The following is a 19,497-nucleotide window of genomic DNA, read 5'->3' on the forward strand; positions in this document are numbered from 1 at the left end:
TCCTTCCTTCCTTCCTTCCTTCCTTCCTTCCTTCCTTCCTTCCTTCCCTACAGTAATCTATTATATCTGTTTTGAGGTCAGAATTGGTACAGGGAATTCCCACACAAATGTAATTATAGGTTTTTTAAAGTATTCATGAGAAAAAAAATAGCAAAAATTTCACCTATTATTTGAAAAGCTTCATGAAATTATTCTGTGTAGTAACATTAATAACATTTCCTTCTATATTCCTTGATACCTAATTGCATTACTTAAAATGAATGTGCTAATTTTGACAGGTTTAGGATCAGACCATCCCATAATAAGTACATAGTAAATACATGTTGATTTTATTTCCATGAATCTTAGCTTATAAGGAATGATTTTGATTTATTTGTTTTCCCCCAAAGGGAGATCTTGGGGGTTGTGACTGTGTAGTATTGCTTTCCAGGTTGATGATAACAATGTCAAGTGAGAGTCAGTCAGAATATAGTAATTGCTGAGTAGGGAGCTGAAAATAGAAGAGAATGAGTCGATGGCTCACTTTCGGCCATGATCTAAGGTTCTCTACAATTGCCAAAGACACCCTGGATGGAAGCTTGCAGCAACCCTGCATTTGGCGGTGCTTCCAATGAAGCAAGAACGGCGCTTTCATGACTTCTCCCCCGAAGTTGTCAGTTCCCACTGAAGTCTGTCCCCTGAGGTGTGCAGGGCATGGATGCCCCCCAGCCCCGTGTTTAAGGTGCAGTCGAGTCATGACATTGACTGGCTCTCTTTATCGGATTTTACAGAGTACTTATTTTTGTTCTTTAATTAGAAATGTGGACTTTACATACTTCTCTCATAGCAATTCATGTTTAATGCGGCATGTTTTAGGTGTTCTCCATCCTAGCAGCAGTTGGAATTCCTATGATATGGTCACCATTTTTAACCAAACCCTGGACCTTGAATTTGTGTTATCTTTTGGCCTATGGCTGTAGGGACCTATCACATGGTGACAAGTGAGTTTGAAACAATTCAAATGCAGAAATGGAGCAAGTATAGTCATAGTTAGTCCTACATTTATGAAGTGCCTACTGTGTGCCAGATTTGAGTATACGAAGAAAAAAATCGAAACTTCCCTTGACCTCAGAGATCAAGAGAGACAGCAGGTATTCATAGGGAATCCTTATAAAGGAAATCAGTACAAGAGAATTGAACGTGAGTATTTAGGGAGGGATGGAACCAGATCAGTGAGAGGGAAGGGCAGGAAAGGATTCACATATAGAAGGTGATGCTTGCCCTGTGTCTTAAAGGAAGAGAAGGATTCTCTGAGGGAGTAGTAAAGAGGGAGCATATTTTAGGGCTGTAGAACAGCCAGTAGGAAATTGGGAAATTGAGATCTTGAGTCAGATTCAGGAAGATCTGCCTGCAAAACCTTGCTCTGACACAATTGCATCATTGAGTTGCCTATATTATTTTAAAACACATCTTTTGGCAATTATTAAAGTCAGAAATTCTTAAAAATTAGTTCCGTCAAATAGTACCAGTAATAAAGAATTTATGAAGATAAAATGATGTTGAATGATTCTATTCTTGTTCTTTGTCTTTCCCTCTCCTCCTGCCCCCACTCTCCAGAGAGGTAACAATTTACCAATTTATTATGCCATTCAGGTTAAGAAATTGCAGGTCTTTTACAATGGGACATTGAGTCAATCTCTCTTGTTTTAAAGATGAGGAAATTTGCTCAGGGTCATGTGGCAGGGCCATGAAGTCTTTAGAGTTCAAATATAACACCTTTCCAACTGATTAAATGTCCCTTAATCCTTCATCCATTCTTTCTGTTCTACTTTCATGACCCCATTCCATTGACCTTCCTGTGGATCTTATCTAGTCTTTCTACAGCCCTCTGAAGATGTGAAACCCCAAAGTGAACAAAATTGTCTAGCTGTACTCTAATCAGTATATACTGTAGGGACTGGCGACTCCCTTGTTCTGGTACCATGTTTTCTCCGATACTCTTTAAATTAGCACAATATTATCCCAAACCTCAATTCCCATTGTATCAATCTTCTTTTCTCTCTGAAAATTGTCATGACACCAAGATTCATTTTTTCTACTGCTCAGAACTTGAGCACATAATAACCAGCTTGTCTATTTAACCTCTGTATAATTGTCTCCACTATGATGACCAGCAGCTATAGCTTTCTAAAATGTTAGTGACCCTAACTGGAGAGAGTAGACATAACCAGCTGATTGACAGAAAGTAGAAAAAAATTCAGTAATTCAGTGGATAAGCTAAGTATTAAATCAGGCTCTTCTCCTCTGATGAGCACTTAGAGCAGCAATAGTCTGGTCATCTGTGGACTAACACATTTCAGGTCTATCAGATACTGACTGAGTTTTTCGATGATGGAGATCTGGCCTCTGAGAGATACGAAGTAGGAAAGAGGCAAATAATCAATTGAGATCTGTGACCATATTTCTGAAGAGTTGTAAACATGTTTTGATATTGTAAGATTAGGAACTCAGAACTTTCACTGCCATGGAGAGGTCACCCTGAATAATGAAAGGCTCTTACTGTGAGGAAGTGAAGGGACAGGCAGGCAGAGGACTGGCCAAGTCCGGGAGGGAAGACCTGAGTGTGAATCCTGTTTCAGATACTTGATAGCTTTGTCATTCTGGAGGGGTAGCTTGGACTCCTGTACCCCCATTTCGTCATTTATAAAATGAGGAAAGTGATATCTTGTTACTTCACAGGGTGGTTGAGTGGACAAAACGAGGTCACTGGTAAAATGCCATACAAACCTTAAGGCATCATATAAATGTGAGTTATCATCATCATCGTTAATTATCTATGCTGAGCTCAAGGTCTGACAGTCCCTGTTCAGCTGGAAAAGCATCAGGGATGAAGACATTCTGTGTCTGCTTCCTAATAACCAGACTATTTAAGTATGAATCGACTCATCACCAGCAGGTTGGCAGCCAGGGGGTGGGGTGAATGTTTTGGTTTTGGCAACCCAGAAGAATGAGGAGAAATCAAGTATCATAGAGCATCTGTTGAGTTTGTTATGTCTGATGCCTTGTACGTTAGCTACTCAGATCTTTTTCTTCCATATGTCATTAGCAGACTATCAGCTTAGACAGTAAATTGCTCTAGCTCCAATAGCCTGATTTATGGAATTTCAAAAAATGAAAACTACACTTATCAATTGAAAAAATATAATCCCATCCTTGTAAAATAGCCTGTTTTTGACACAGCTGATAAATACAAGTGTCCCCTTCTTTTAGAGACATTGTAAAATATTTAAAACAATGACACTCTTCTCCCTAATTTTTTAAGAAAATATATTTTTTCATTAAAACATTTATATTAACATAGTGGGTTTATTAGTATCTTAAATGTATTCATCAATAAATATTTTAAATTTTATCAATTTTTAATTTCAAATACAGTAAACATTATTTGAAATATTCCACAGACACAAAAGTTCTTTGGGGCCCTTAGCAAATTTTAAGAGTATAAAGGGGTTCTGTAACCAAATGTTGGCAAACCACTGGTTTAGGGACTCCTCCCCTCCATTGGCTTCTCATTTCCTCTAAGATAACAGCAAGCCGCCTTCATTTGTTTTCCTTCCATATGTATGCTATTACTACTCCCTCAGCACACTGCTGTTCATGTCCTGTGGCCTCTCTGTTATTCCCACTAGATACTCCACCCCCATCTCTGTATCTGCAGTTGTCATCCCGGCCATGGTTGTAAGGTTCTCCCTCCTTACCTCTCTCGGCCTTGCAGAATCCTTCTCTTCACGATGTAGGTTAAGAAATTCTTATGGAATAGACCCCTTTAGCAGTCTGATGGTGTCCAGAATAATATTCTTAGTGCATGAAATAAAATACAAAGGGTTACATAGGATGGCAATTGTATTAAATATAATTAGCGATTTTTAAATAAAAGTTCTGGGGTCCAAGGTTAAGAACCTCTGGTCTACATGAAGCCTTTTTTGATCTCCCAAATGCTAGCATTCCTTGCAAACTACTCTGGAATGAACTGCTTTTGTATTTTTTCTCTTTCTTCTTTTGATTTTTTTTCTGCCTATATTTCAATACATCCTTGGCATCTTTCCCACTGGAATGTCAGCTCTCTGTGATTAGGGCTTCTTCACTTTTCTGTATTTGGATTCTCAGGGTTTAGTATAGTCCCTGGAGCACAGAGGTTTTCTAATCAATACTTATAAATTTATTGAAACTAACATATTCTAAAACTGAGGCAAAGAGATTAAGTGAGTCAAGGCTCACCATTTGTCTAAGGCTGAACTTGAACTCAGGTCTTCCTGACTGCAGGTCCTGCGCGCTCTCCATTGTACCACTTAGCTGTCTCGCTGTTTGTCAGCTGGTGACTAGATAAGCAACATGGTTATCTGTGCCAACAATTCTTTGTCATCAATGTAGCATTCCATACCTAACACCTTTTGATTGCTCTAGTTAGAACAAGGTTTGTTGGTCTATAGATGGTCTATTATCAAATTGGCGAGAGAATGCTCTACTGTGATGCTGTGCTGCTAATTAGATCTTGTCATCAATGCTTTCCTCTTCATGGCATTTATGGGTCTTCTATAATGCTGCTCATGAAATACTCCCATTCCATAGATCATTATCAAATTCTAAATATGTTATTTATAGTATGGTGTGCGTGGTAGAGTGAATAGAAGCAAGAAACCACCGTGCCTGGAGCCAGGAAGACCAGAGTTGAAATCCATCCTTAGATACCTGTTATCTGTGTGTCCTTGGGTAAATTACCTAACTGTTGTTGGCCTCAATTTCTTTATGTCAAATGGAATGTAATAATACCTTCCTTCCTATCATTTGACTCCAAGCTTTGACCAAGCTGTTTAATAGACCTCAGTTTCCAAATCTGTAGAATGTGGAATTTGGACTACGTCAGAGATGTAAATTTTTTTTTATTTACCTGGTTAACTATTTCCCAATTATATGTAACAATTTTAGCAATAATTTTTAAATATTTTGAGTTCAAATTTTTTTCTCTCTTTCCCCCCTCCTTGAGAAGGCAAGCAATTTGATATGAAGTATACCTGAAAGTTATGCCAAAATTTTTCCATATAGTCATGTTGCAAATGAAAACACAAACAAAATAAAACAAACCAAAAAAAAGAAAGTTAAAAAAAATTGCTTCTATCTGCATTCAGAGGTCATCAGTTCTCTCTCTTGAGGTAGTGACCTTTTTTCATCATTGGTCTTTGAGAATTGTCTTGGATCGTTGCGTAAATTAGAGTCGTTAAGTCTTCAGTAGTTAGTGGTCATCCTTACAGGATGACTATTGTGTACAGTGTTGTCCTGGCTCTGCTCACTTCACCTGGCATGAATTATTAGATTTTCTTTTCCTGTTTTTCTGTAATTATTTTGCTGGTCATTTCTTCTAGAGCAGTAGTATTCCATCACAATCACATACCACAACTTGTTTAATCATTCCTCAGTTGATGGGCATGCCTTCGATTTCCCACTCCTTACCACCACAAAACAGCTGCTATTACATATATATATATATATATATATATATATTACATATATATATAATAGTAGGTCAGAGCTTCTTTACCTGGAATTCTTAAGGGGCCCAGGAACTAGGATGGAGAAGAAATTCTATCTTTATTTTTCTAGCTTCTTAATGAAATAGAACATTTTCTTTAACTATTTGAATGTGTATTTCTGAGCAGCACCTAGAGATTTGGCCAGATTTCCCACGGGGGGGGGGGCTGGCCATGACACAGTGATGGTGATGAAGGCCATTCTCATGCAGTTTGTATGAACATGAGAAGATGGAGGTTAGCAAACCCTCAGAAATCCAGCTCTTTGATTTTGTGGTTGTTTTCTTTAGTTCAGATGTGTCTAGATGAATAAAATCAGTTATCCATTGAATGACAAAGGGAACCCATTGCATTGACATCAAGATGTATTTTTACCCTTTCCAAGTTCATGAACTCTCTGAAATCATCCCCAAACCCATCCATAAACCTGCAGGACCACAACGGGCTCATTCCCATCTTGATCGATCTTCCCATGCTTTCAGTCTGAGCTGTGCCAGAGTAACATGCGAGCGCATTAATGATTAAATAATGACCTGTGTTTTTCTGCAAACTGATAGTGAGCTGAGTACTTCTGAAAGCTACCATGAACCTTTCTGGACCTGGGTTCTCTTCTCAATTAGGGAATCGTTGCTTTAGGGCACTAAGTGAAGCATTAGTCTTGGGTGGTGGGGAGTCACTAGGGCTTCCGTAAATGCCCAGTTTACTGACACAAAGAGGTTTATGCATTTGTGGGCTCTGGCTCAGACTTTGTTAAATTGCAGAGCCGCCATCAGGCTGAATCAGAAAGCAGACCGAGCTGGCACATCAGGTCCTCTTATCCTGTTGAAAGGATGAATTTCTGTGTGGCCATTTCATAGAGGTGGGTTTGTTTGTTTTGATTTCAGGGAAGGGAGTGGGCTTTCATTCTGCTTTCATCGAGTCATTTTGCAATGTGAGCAGCTGCCTAATTACAAGGCATAACCTGCCATCTCGAGGCCAGTGAACTTAAGTGAACAGTGTGATGATAGTAGAATAATAGAAATAGCAGAAGAAATCAGTTCTGTGCCTGGGCAATGATCTAAGGCCTGGAGCTCTTGCGTTGCCTGCTTACAGTCATGGAGAACATCCTGAGAATTCTCCCAGAAGAGGTGATCATTCTTTCCTTTGACCTTTTGTTTTTCCTCAAATTGGAGTATTTTTTATCTTTCTTTGGCACTTTCACAGCCTATTCTATGTTGTCTTATAGGTCAGTTGTCTGTGTGTCTCATTCCCCACTATGGTACTCTTAAATACCTTTCATTGCATGTTAGAGGGGGCATAGGAATCATCTCACCCATTGTTGTCTTCCCCTCGTTAGGAATCCACATTTCAGACAAAGGAAGGGGCCTAGGGATATGGAGAAGAATTTGGCTGACAAGATAGTGGAGGTTCTGGGAGCAGGGGAGAGAAGGCCTGGGGTGAAGGTTTGGCTTCATGGGAGAGAAGAGAGCTGGGCTAGCAGCTGGGTGGAGTAGAAGTGTACCCAAAAAGTTTGGTAAAGAAAGAGCTGGCAAGATTTGAGCATGTCTCTAATCCAGTGGGCAAGAGCCAGTGGAAATGGAATGACTGACTGTTGTATGAGAATCACTGTCAGAGTGAGGTTCTGGAAGGACTGGGAAAGAGGTATTAAATGTAGACAGATGAATCAGCTTATGCCAAAAGTGAAGTATCTTTTGCTCTGAAAATGGAGGAAAGGAGAAAATGGGTGATGATGCTAAGGAAAGGAGAATGGTGGGAAAAGGAAAGAGACTGGATCTGTCATGTCAGAGGTAGAGGGAACTTCCTCTACAAAAGTGAGGCAGCATATTTTTTGCAGGGCACTGAGAAGTCTGGAGCTTACCCAGGGTCTCACAGGCAGCAGGTCTGAGGCTGGACATGAACTCAGGGTTTCCTGGCTCTATCCACTACAGAATGAATACAAAATAATTTGGAGAAGGCAGAGTTCTGTGAAGGGAGTTTGTTTTAGAAAACAGCAATAATAGAAACAACACCAAGACTGATGTACTTAAAGCTCACAAGCAGACATTAAATAGGATCTGTTCTGCAGCCCAATCCAGCATGCTTCAAGCGAACATCTTGTATGGACCTTGAATGATAGCCATATGGCCTTGCACACAATAGGTGCTGGATAAGTATTGGTTGAGTTGGATTGTATCCAGGATGGATTCCCAAATAGCTACACTCTCATATTTCATCTTAAGAGAGAAAATTGTTATTTGTTGATTTTTACGTTGTCAAGAAATTTCGTTTCACTCATAACACTTATCATGTCCTGCAAAGTGGGGGGTTTTACTACTTTGCAAGCTTATCTTAGTGGTTTATTGGATTATCCAGTTGGAGCAGGAGGGCATCCTCCAGCCTGGCCTCACCCAATGGCATCTCAGATAGTAAGTGGTTATCTTTCACCATACTTGGCCTTATCTTTCCTCTAGCTTACCATACTGACCTTCTCTCTCTCCTATATCTCTCCTTGTTTTTTCACATCTCTCCTTCTGCTTCTTCTTTCCCTCATTAATGCTTGAGACTGGTTACTGGCAACCATAGTCATTACGGAGCTCCTATTGCTACTCAGGAAAAAAGTGATTATTGATCCCTGTGCCAGAGTTGTCTTTCAAATCCATTGGTGATGGTTTCTTATAAAATATGGCATTGGACCAATTGTGATGCCCTATACTTTCAGTGTGTGGAATTCAACTGCTGATGTCTCCAAGTGGAGATCAGGTTAAGAGCCTTTTGTGGGGGCGGGGATGGAATTTTAAAAATATTCATAGAGCTTGGGGTGTTCAATGTAAAACTGTCAATTTTCCCCCAGCTATATGGTATTTGCTCTTTTATTACTTTAAAAGAAACTGTGATGCCTTTGGGAGTGAATGGGTGCCTCCCAACCAATGCCATATTCTCCCATACTTTTATGTCTTATTCTTCATGATCTTCTGTGATTCCTTCCCCTCTCCACAGAAAGAGGGGCATCACATGGTATCCATGTTTCCAGAGTCGAACCCCCTTGAATATAGCTAGGCTGGTCCTTAGATGCTGGACACAGAGTTTGTTGTCAGGCCAGAGAGCTTGCTGAAGCATGTTCCCTATCAACATTGCTTTTGGGAATCTAGGGACAAGTCTAGGCCATACTAAAGCACTGTGGCTGGACTTCAGTTCTATAACAGAAATAGTTTATCAAGGTATACTTTGATGTGCACAAGTATTTATCTCAGCTGTTACTTAAAAAAACAACTAATGAATATTTCTGAATCAGGATGAAATCAATCACTCCTTTAAAAACAATACATTTCTTTAGCCCAAGCATTTCTTGTGAATATTTCTATAGCTTGGGCAATGAATGCAACAATATACCTAGATTGTGTCAATACAGAACAAAAAAGTGTGTGTGTGTAGACTTGTTATCACCTTTTTTGACATTTAAATGGACGACTTGAATTGATGGCATAGTTGATTGAATTATAGCATGAGTCATCTAATATTGACTAAATCTATGTTTGATTAAAAAATTGTTAATTTATCATGATCAAACTCCAAGGGAACTAATATTTTCTCTGATTAGTATCTTTTCACCTTGATCTTCAAGAATTTCTCTGCCCTCTGATTGGTGGAGAGCAGCAACTAATCAGAAAACAGTTTTGGAGTTGACCCAGAGGAGTTTTTCCCTCCTTTCATCTCCCCCTCAGCAGCCCCTGGAAAAAGCAAGACTTCTTCAAACTAAGTCAAAAAATTATTTCATCTCTCATTTTTCGCCTGTGTTAAGTTTGATAGTCTAAATTTTAGTGTCTTAGAAATGGGTTTTGAATTTATAACATTATTCTTATTGGACTAAATGCCTCATACATCATTTGAGCAGACTCTGTGTTTTCATGGAAGCAGTTAATGACATTTCTGGGCTGTATCTGTACTGTCAAATTTCAGTTAACTGGAACTCAACTAAGCCACCATTACAATTATCACAATTTTTTTCTTTGTGTTTTGGCCTTTGGATGGGGAGGTAAATCGTATACAAACAAGTGAGCATCAGCATATGGTAAAAATCAACTAAATTGAGCAGGTGTAAGGCCAGTTCCATCAGAGCCAGACCCCTGACTGTTAGGTAGTAAGGTGGTGCAAGAGAAAGAACTCCAGGTCTGCAGTTGGAAAGGTCTTAGCTCAGATCCATCCTCAGATACTTACTAGCCGTGTGACCCTGGGTAAGTCCCTTAACTTCTGTTTGCCCCAGTTTCCTCAATGTAAAATGGAGATAATAATGGCACCTGCTTTGTAGAGCTGTGAGATCACATGGAACAGTGTTTGTAAATTGCTGAGCCTAGTGCCTGCGATGTAGGAGGCACCACATAAATGTTTATTTCCTCTTTTGACATTTTTATTGCTATCTCTGTATATGCTAATACATGTTCATAATAATGTGGAAATGGTGTAATTTCCAATTTGTTGGGTTAGTTATTGCCTCTGAGCCTGATTCTGTAAAATGAGAGGCTTAATTAAATGACCCTTTAGGTCTCTGTTAATTCTAAGCAGTGATGAGAAAGAGAGAGAGAGAGACAGAGACAGAGAGACAGAGATAGAGAGATAGACAGAGACAGACAGAGACACACACACAGATACAGAGACACAGAAATAGAAAGAGATAGAGAGAGACAGAGGGACAGAAACAGACAGTCAGAGACAAAGAGAGACAGAGGGAGAGAGAGACAGAGAAAGATATATATATATATATATATATATATATATATAAAGAGAGAGAGAGAGAGAGAGAGAGAGACAGAGACAGAGACAGAGACAGAGAGAGAGAGACAGAGAGAGAGAGAGAGAGACAGAGAGACAGAGAGAGAGAGAGAGACAGAGAGACAGAGAGACAGAGACAGAGAGGGAGAGAGGCAGAGAGATAAAGACAGAGGGAGATAGAGAGACAGACAGAGACAGAGAGAGACAGAAATAGGGACAGAGAGACAGAGACAGACAGACAGAGATGTCCACTTCCAAAGTGGGCTTTTGCCAGCAAACACTCAGCCACTGTGGTTATGAAGTTGTGACCCATTCCTTTCAGTTGCCTTTGAAGGTTATGGCAGAAGTACTGCTGTTGGCCCCTGAGTAGCCAAGTGGGATTACAGGCAGCTGACTTTGATCTGTTTAGAACCCAATTATAGAAGCCCCAGGGCAGAGTCCATAAGTCAGGAAAGTTCTCATCTTCCTTCTCACATAGCCAGGCTACATGACTGGGGAGAAATCACTTAACCTGCCCATTCCCTAAGTCATCCTGCAGGACTTAAAGCTTTAAAACTTGCCCATTTGACTGTACAAAAGCAGAACTTTATACACACGTGCCCATGCACACACATACAATTCCATAGACTTTCTTCTATGGTCACATTATGTACTAAGGGGTTTTCCTTTCTATTGATTCATCCACAGCATCTCAGTCACATGGCAGTTCTTGGAAATATGGCATATTTATGAAGACTAGAGAATAAACGCACCTTCTTTGGATCTGCTATTCCAGTCCCATAAATAAATACATTGCAGGTTTTTAAAAAATCATCGTGGTGTTTGGGAACAGGCCTGACATTTGCCTCATGGCTTCTTCTATCACGATCTTTCTTTGTCAGTTCTTTTTGTTTCAGAAATACAACTTGGCCCCCATGGTAGTTTCCAATCGATACAACAGTGAGCTTGTTTAGGTTGGCATTTGACTGTATTTTATAAAATCATTCCAGTCATTCAAACAATTTAACATGTTCCTACGGCAATTGTTCAGCACACTGCCTGGTAATAAGCTCTTGATAAATGCTTGTTGATTAATTGATTGGTTGAATATACAAAGTGTTTTTTTTTATCTAAATGACACAGCCCTTCTCCAGTAGTTAACATTTTATTGGGGGAAGGATACGTGTAAGTGTAATGAACACTTCTAAGTATAATACAATGTAGGGAATGGGGGGATCATCTCTATATTAAATGCTTTGGGATAGTTTCTGTGGTTGAGAGAGAACTCATTCAGAAGTATGAGGGAGCTGTAGATCAAGGAAATCTTTACTGAAAAAAAAAAGGAACCTAGTCACCTAAGGTTTCCTGAGGATTGGGAGGGGATGGGGATGGGCACAGGATAGGATGGGACCAGTGACTCAATGTGTTTGTGAAGCTCTTAGCTCCATCTTCTTCAGCAGACTTTGAAAGTTTGTGACACAAGTTGTACCACAGGTGATAAATGGTAGATTTTGTATACAAGTGGCTCATCTGTCTAAGTCTTAGAGCTGAGCTTTGAAGGAAGAGAAAGGTCTGAGAGGTACCAAGGCGAAGGTGATGTGTTCTGGGTGTGATGGATCCTCTGTCAAAACAAACAAACAAACAAACAAACACATCCACCTCCCCCCCAAAACCCCCAAACAAACCATGAAATAAAGTCATTATTATCATCAGGGATCCCCTGCTTCAGAGATCTGTCATGTAACAGGCTTGAGAGTTCTCTCCACACACAAAATGTAATTTAGTTGATGGTCTTGAATGTCGCTGTGATAAGCAAAATGGAACATCTTGTCACCAGTCTGGTAAAAGTCACAGACAGATTACAAACATTTCTTTTCATCTACACATTCTTTATAGCAAATTTTCTGAGTATTAAGGCCTTTCCCGACCCTTCCCAATTTTCCTGTTTTACCTTGTGTCATACTTAGCAATGGTTCCTAATCTTCCATTTGTCATTTGAAAGTCCATAAATACCAGGAGTGTCTCTTGTTCCATTCTCATATTAGCCCAGGATCTTGAGCTGTGGAGCACATGTTTGATAAAAGTTTGCTGATAGAAATGTCGTTATGTTTGTTGAAGGTCATGGTGGTCTACTCAATTTTCAGAATTACAATTTTGTTCATTTCATGAGCAAAGTTCCAAAGTAGCCAAGATGTCATTTAAGGTTCAAGATAAGGGAGACCCCCTAGCTGCTGAAGTTACCCCCAAATGGAATGGGCTAATGTGAAGAAAGCAGGCTAATGGCAGCACTGTCCCAAAATGTAACGAGCCTGCTGGGGAGGAAATGGGTTTTTTTCTCTAAAAGAGAAGGTTGGATGATCCCTATGGAGAATATCTAGAGGGTAAGAGTTGGGCATAGTGCCTGGCACACAAAGGGCGCTTAATGAGTGCTTTTGTTGGCTTGATTAAAAGGGATGTTGTTTAGATCTAAGCTGGACCCTTTGGTCATGGAAGTTTTTTTAGCTCTAAGATTCTGTGATTATTTGAATAACAAAAACAAAAATTAAAATAAAAACACACACATGCCTATTCACAGACAGTGGGTTTCAGGAGAGTAATTGATGAATTACCTGTCATCAGGGAAATGAAATCATTATGAGCACCCCAAAGCTGCTGAGTGAATAATTGGCAGCAGCCGGCAGCGTCCAGCCCCTCATTCGGAAGTCTCCCTCAGAGGTACACCGTGTCGTCCAAATCAGATCCCCTCCTTAATATTTGATGCTTCTGTGACGGAATCACTCTCTCCCTTGAGGATGACTTATGTTTTGCCAGACGTCCTGACAACACTGCAATTCTCCTTTTCCCCACATGACCTCAGCTTTTGCTCGAAAAAATGCTGGCATAAAGGGTGCCTTTGTTCCTCTTTGGCCTGCCTGTGATATATATTGACAAAGTGTCTGCGGGCTGAATGGAAGAGTTTTACAATATAGCTGAGAGCTTGCGGGGAGGACGGCTGGACGTCTCACTTATGGTTGGGAAGGAAGTGAATCGGATAGGTCGGGAGAATGTACCATTGGTAAACACCCCCTTCCCTCTCGGATTCACGTGTCAGTCCAGCAGGCTGGCTCAGGGAGCCTGCCCAGAGCCCAGCAGAGCAGAGCAGAGCCGAGGAGAGGGAAGGCATCTGGAAAGTGAGCTGCGGGCCGAAAGCTTGCCTTTGCCGCCGTGATTTCCAATCGCTGGTGTGCTTATGTGGGAGCTGTTTTGAAAACTAACATGGTTTAATCCACTAACTGCATGTTGGGTAAATTCAAAACCCACATGCTCGTCCTCTTGCCGTGGAACAAGTCCCATCTGATGGACATTTTCTGTGCTTAGAGCATAGTAATGAACGTCTGACAGGCGCGACCTTTCATAAGACAGCCCACACTATTGGCTTTCTGCCCAGAATATTGCTGCAACCCTATCTGTGATTGGTTCTCCCCTATCATGCATTGCTTCGCAAAGGGAAGCGACCCCTTTTTTAATAAATCTACGATGGCTGGCTGCAATGGGCTGCACCGTAAGTATTCTGCGTGGAAGGAAGAGACAGACCCGAATGGTGGATAGTCTAGGGTCGCACGGCAAGGTGGTGAGACTGTGGGACATCGGTGAAGTGCTACTTGGTAAATGGTAACCTATCTCTTTTTTCTACAGGTTGGTACTAAGAAGTGCCTTTCCTGACGTCTCTGCTGCTTGGACCGCTTCTAGAGCAGCTCTGCTTTTGCCTTGCTTGCTGCCAGCTAGACCGCGACGACAGCACCTCCACCCTCCGCCCTCCGCCTCTAGCCCAGACACCCCCATTTCTACTTAGAATCAAGAGAAAGCCTCTAAGTATCTGGCATTGCCTTAGGCTGCTTTAGGAGAGAGAGAGAGACAGACAGAAAGAGAGAGAGAGAGTGAGAGAGAGAGAGAGAGAGAGAGAGAGAGAGAGGAGAGAGAGAGGGAGAGAGAGAGAGGGAAAAGGGAGGTTGAGAAAAGTTTGCTAAAAAAAAAAGTAAGATCTCTTCTGCCAGAAAAATCAAGGAGGAAAAACCAACCAACCAAACAAAAATCATTTCTCGATTGTTGCTCTAAAGCCGCTGCATCTGTCTATGCCAAACTAATCAATACCAATTGCACCACAGAACCCAATTGCAAATTCAGCTGGGAGATTACCTTTCAGACAATTTGCTGAAAGCAGCTTGGAAATTCTGTGTCGAAGGGTCTGCCACGTTTTCATGCTTGTGTTTTGGGCTCCAAATTGGCACTGAGAATGGGTTATTGAGAGCACAAGGCTCGTTCCCGACCCCACTTTGAAACATTGATAAACTTGTGATCCTGGTATTTTCCTAAGTCCCAAAGCTCTTTCGATGAACAGTTTCATGCTGTGAGTTTCTAGTGGGAGGTCTTTTCCTTGATTTTGACAACACAGTTTTCCATGTACCTTTAAAGAGAAGGGATTTGGGGACAGAGCATTTCAAGAGGTGACATTTTCATCATTTCCAGTCTTAACAGTTTGGCTTTTTTTTTTTGGGGGGGGAGGGCTTGGTTTGGTTTATTCGTTTGTTTCACTGAAAAAAAAAATAACTACCTGTAAAATCTAAACATGGCTGTTAGTGTGACACCAATTCGGGACACCAAATGGCTCACACTGGAAGTGTGTAGAGAGTTCCAAAGGGGCACTTGCTCTCGAGCAGACACGGAATGTAAATTTGCACATCCATCGAAAAGCTGCCAAGTTGAAAATGGACGAGTAATCGCCTGCTTTGATTCATTGAAAGTGAGTAAATATTCTATTATTTTAAGGGTAAGGTTTAATTGAATGAAGGAAAGAAAAATGGAAAGAAACAACTTGGTCTTAGAATGACTAGCAATTTAGATACGGGGGATGGTTTTATTGTTGATTTTGTGTTTGTTGTCTATTCTGTGGGGAAGCAAATAATAGGATTTAAAATACAGTTCTGCCCTATTTAGGGTACTGTGGGATACCTCCATCAGTCCTGGGACCCCTGATTATTATACAGAGCAAAAATTCTAGGTATATTTATGTTTTATTTAGTTAAAGACAGGTGTGTGAACAGACTGCTTCATGCATGTGTCTGTATAGGAACATACATGTTTATATGTGCATGGGTGTGTATATATGTGTATAAGGAGACATTGGGACATAGCCTCCATAAATATGGAGAATTTGAGCCTGAGGGAAAATGAACACGTATTACATTTAAGTGATTCAGATGCTGCTTCTGTGCTTGGTAAAGTAGTTCGAGAATCATGGATTTTGAGTCTCTATAGATTAAGGAAAGCGATGGATAGATTATTGAAGCTTCCTGTATTGTGGCATTAGTAATTTTTATATGTTTTAGTTGATAATATTATAAAGACAGTGACTAATCTGGTGACTAAACAGCCTATAGAAAAGGTGGTGCTTAGCAAAGTTCTCACCTCACACTTGGCTAGCGTTAGGAGAAGCTCGGACTTTTTTTGCTTCTCCTGTTGTCACTCCATAAATCTTGTGAAGTGTGGCGATCTTGATCACCAGAATTTTTTTCAGTGTCCCTGAAATCCTCCCTGAGTTTTCTTAGCATTTTGTTTTCTTTTTTGAATTGTGATGACTTTTGATTTAGAACTGGCCCCTCTGGAGGACCCAGTGTTCATGTAGCATCTTCTGTGAGCACCACAATCTCTAAGTATTTACTCTGCAGTCCCTTGGCACAGAAAGATGGTGTCAGGTGCCTAGGTCAGGTGTCATGTTTGAAAATGGGACTTTTTAAAGGCAGTAGAAGTGGCTTGATTTGACATGTAATCTCAGGGTGTTTGGTGGAGTTTGCTGCAGCTGGAAGGGGTTGCTTTTGATCCACTGACTGTGTTTTTCCTTCATGTTAACAGCATTAAAGCTTAGTTAACTTTGTACGTCTTTTAAAGAAATCCATGTGCCCTTTGAAAGAAAGTGAATTAGCTTTGTATGAAGAGTGTCATCTGCAAAGTATTGTGGTTTCCTTAGGAGGCCTCAGCTCCAGTTTGGGGTCAGCTCTGTTAAGCTCCAGAAACTAAACATTACTTTGGGTAGTCCATTTTAAAAATGGATGTATATATTTTCAAGGATATCACTTTAAGGCTGGAGATAGAGTGGGAAACATGTGGGCACGCTTGTGTGTGTGTTGGAAAGTAAGAAACAGAAACAAAATCATTTGAAAACACAAAGAAGGACTAAATGAGAAGCATTTCCTTAAGTCTAACAGCCGGAACTTGTGGGGCCTAGGATTTGTTTCTTCCTTTTTTTGGTGGGGTAGAAGACATGCGTCTGTGTCTTTATGAGTATAACTCATTTGCCTTTGTAATTTCGAGTTGACTGGATGCAGGTGTAACCAGCAAGGGTACCCACCAGATGGAGGTGAGGGGCTAATCTCCATGGCCATGATCCACCTGTGCCCACAAGTAACCCCAGTCTGACCCAATTCCTGGCGAACCCTGCTTTTATCCTTGCAGACGGTTGCAACTGCAGAATAAAGACCAGACTTCACTGTAGCCGAGACATTGAGGGTTTTCACCGGAGAGCTGTCTCCCCAGTCTTTGGGAACCACGTGAACCATTAAGATTCAGTGGCTTTTTTTCCCCATCCTTAAATAATTTTTCAGTTATTGCTTGTTCCTGCCCACAAAATGGCCCCTTTTTGAGAAAAGCCCCAGCCTTCTGCCATGGCGTGTGGCAGGGGAATAATCTTAGCCAGTGTCGCTGTCAAGGTGTCTTTCTGTTTTGGTTTTAATTGTTTTGGTTTCTAATTTCAATACTCAATGTTTTATTCACAAGGACCTGTGTGGATCGGTTTATAACTCTGCGCTTTGTCCTTCCTTATGTTGTTTGTCTGTTCTTCCTTAAAAAAAAAACCACCCACAAAAAGGCCTTTTCTAAATAATGCTCCAAATATAGTAAAGCAGTTTGTCTGGATTTAGCAAAGACGACAACATAACAAAAAGTATTTGAAATGTGGATTGAACATTGTCCCGTTCGTGATTCCTGTGACCCTCTCTTTCAAGAAGGATAGCTTTAAAAAATGCCCAGCACCATAATTAAGCCAGCATATGTTCCATAATATCAAGTCACAAGAAAAGCTTTGTTTGTTCCTTGATATCATATTAAATAGCCTACCTTCAAGATAGCAGTCCTCCATTGTTCAGCCTTGTGGCTACCACAGATTAAAAACATATTTAAAAATCATTAGAGACAGTCTGGTATTCATGTTTGAAGCCCTACAACTGGGCAGAGTTGTGGACTTTCGCCAAGCCTCTTTCCCTCTTCCCTCCCCCCGCAAAATGGCTGGACCATTTGTACAAAGTCAAAATCTAAACGGTCGGAATTTTACAAACTTTTGCAATCTGCTGACTTATTCAATAAAGGGTGTCCTAGGTAGTGCCGAAAGCCGTGGGCCAGCCTTATGCTGATCTCTTGAGCATGAGATGGATGGAGTCTGTGTAATCAGCTATTTTTAGAATGCTCGGAAGGCGAACGAAATACTTTGTGAGAGGACCCTGTGAAATGGTAGTACCCTTCAGCTGTGCTGTCTCTGACTTTGGCTACGTTCCCAGGTGTCTTAAATCCGAGTTTCTCATCGGGAAGAGAGAATGCATTTCATTGAAAAAGAGGAGAAAGGCTCAGAAAGCTGTTCATTTATTTTCATGAAAACAACAGGCACATTTCTGAATCTTAACCCGAGGAAAATTGGGCAAGGATTTTGGCCTGTTGATGGTAAATTCCCATTAATTGAAAAGAATTTATTCACTTAGATTGGACTGGCTACTTTCTAATTTAGCAGGCTTGTGTTAAAAATGGGGAGAAATGTGTGAACATGCAGAAATTAGTGCTATGAGAGACTGCAGACAGCCGGGCCTGAGCTAGACCATCACTACCAAGTAAAGCCCAGAGAAAACTTTGCTTTTGCATAAGCCTTTTCCCCCTTTAAGTCATTTTGCTTTTATAACCAGTATTTTCACTGCTTTCATCTCAGGCTGACTGTTCCACGTCTAAAATGGAATTGCCTGCAAGTTGTATCTTGAGACCATTCAGTATCTCATAGCCTCAGTGGTTTTGACAATCTGTTTTCCATTGTGCTGGAAGCAGGCTTTCTTATTGTTCCTGAAGAAGGTATTGATATATAGGGAGGGCAGAGGGCCTCCCACTGCCTGTTTGGGTACAGAAAGGATGAATTTAGGGACTGATGACAGGTCCCTCAGCTCCCTTACCATCCCCCGTCCAGTAGCACTCCGTGACAAGTTTTAGTTCATCCAACAGGGATTCTCAGAGGACCAGTTTTAGCTTAAAGATAAATCTTTGATGTCTCTGAAAGGTTAGTGTTTTAACTTTGAAATGAGTCATTTCAGTGTGGTCAGCAAAATATGGATCTTGGCTATTATGGTTTAGTGATATAGTTTATTTTACTTTATTTCTACTTAATTTTTAATTACTTTGTTTTCATGAGCCTTTTGGCTGCAGGTGGGAGAATTTTCTGCATTCCTTCGTTGTAAAGCTGAAGATTGATTTTCAGGGTATCAGGCCCAAATGTGTTCCTCTACCAGTTCATTTGCCCAGCTCTCATTGGCAGAGATGGATTCTGTAAATCTCCTTGCCAGCCATTCAGCAAGTATTTATAAAATGCCTGCTTTGTGCCAGGCCCTGTGCTAAGCATTGGAAACCCATTGAAGATCGTGTCAGAAAGCAATTGCCTTGATCACAATAGAGTAAGGGTCACCGTCCTCATTCTAGCCAGTGTTCACATTGTACTGTAAGGTTCACAGAGCACTTTACAGATATGACCTCCTTTTAGTAACAGAACTTCCCTGGAAGATAACTGTTGCTATTATTCCTGTATTACAGATAAGGATACTGAGTTAGACAGAGTTTAGGTGACTTTTCCAGGGTCTCTCAGTAAGTAACTGAGGGCAGATTTGAACTCATGTCTTCTTTACTGGGTCCAATGGTTTAATCACCTGCCTCCTTGCTGTCTCTCATTATGCAGGTGGACCCTCTCAATTCTTTCGTTTTAATTCCTTCCTTCCTTCTTGCTTCCTTTCCTTTTCTTTCCCTCTTCTTTCCTTCCCTCCCCATTCCTTCCTTCCTTCTTGCTTCCTTTCCTTTTCTTTCCCTCTTCTTTCCTTCCCTCCCCATTCCTTTCTTCCCTCCTCCTTCCCTCTCTTCTTTCCTTCCCTCTTCC

At 40.8% G+C, this 19,497-nt stretch overlaps 1 protein-coding gene and 1 long non-coding RNA gene across 2 annotated transcripts in view; one reads left to right on the forward strand and one right to left on the reverse strand.

The window, feature by feature from the left end:
* The window catches only part of MBNL1 (muscleblind like splicing regulator 1), a 219,873-nt gene that overhangs the window by 33,801 nt on the left and 166,575 nt on the right, over nt 1-19,497 (forward strand). Inside the window, exon 2 of the mRNA XM_069083423.1 lies at nt 13,965-15,069. Coding sequence (XP_068939524.1) covers nt 14,896-15,069 — 174 coding nt within the window. The 5' untranslated portion in view covers nt 13,965-14,895. The remainder of the gene's footprint in view (nt 1-13,964; nt 15,070-19,497) is intronic.
* On the reverse strand, nt 10,321-13,444 carry LOC138157696 (uncharacterized). Its single transcript, XR_011167433.1, has 3 exons — nt 12,899-13,444; nt 12,241-12,348; nt 10,321-12,092 (listed from the first exon to the last, which is right to left on the reverse strand). It is a non-coding gene; the product is annotated as an uncharacterized lncRNA (long non-coding RNA).

The sequence above is a fragment of the Petaurus breviceps genome, unplaced genomic scaffold (genome assembly GCF_028583685.1).
Source record: "Petaurus breviceps papuanus isolate PSGF00001 unplaced genomic scaffold, PetGlider_PUasm1.0 173, whole genome shotgun sequence".
In the NCBI taxonomy this organism is placed as follows: Eukaryota; Metazoa; Chordata; class Mammalia; order Diprotodontia; family Petauridae; genus Petaurus; species Petaurus breviceps.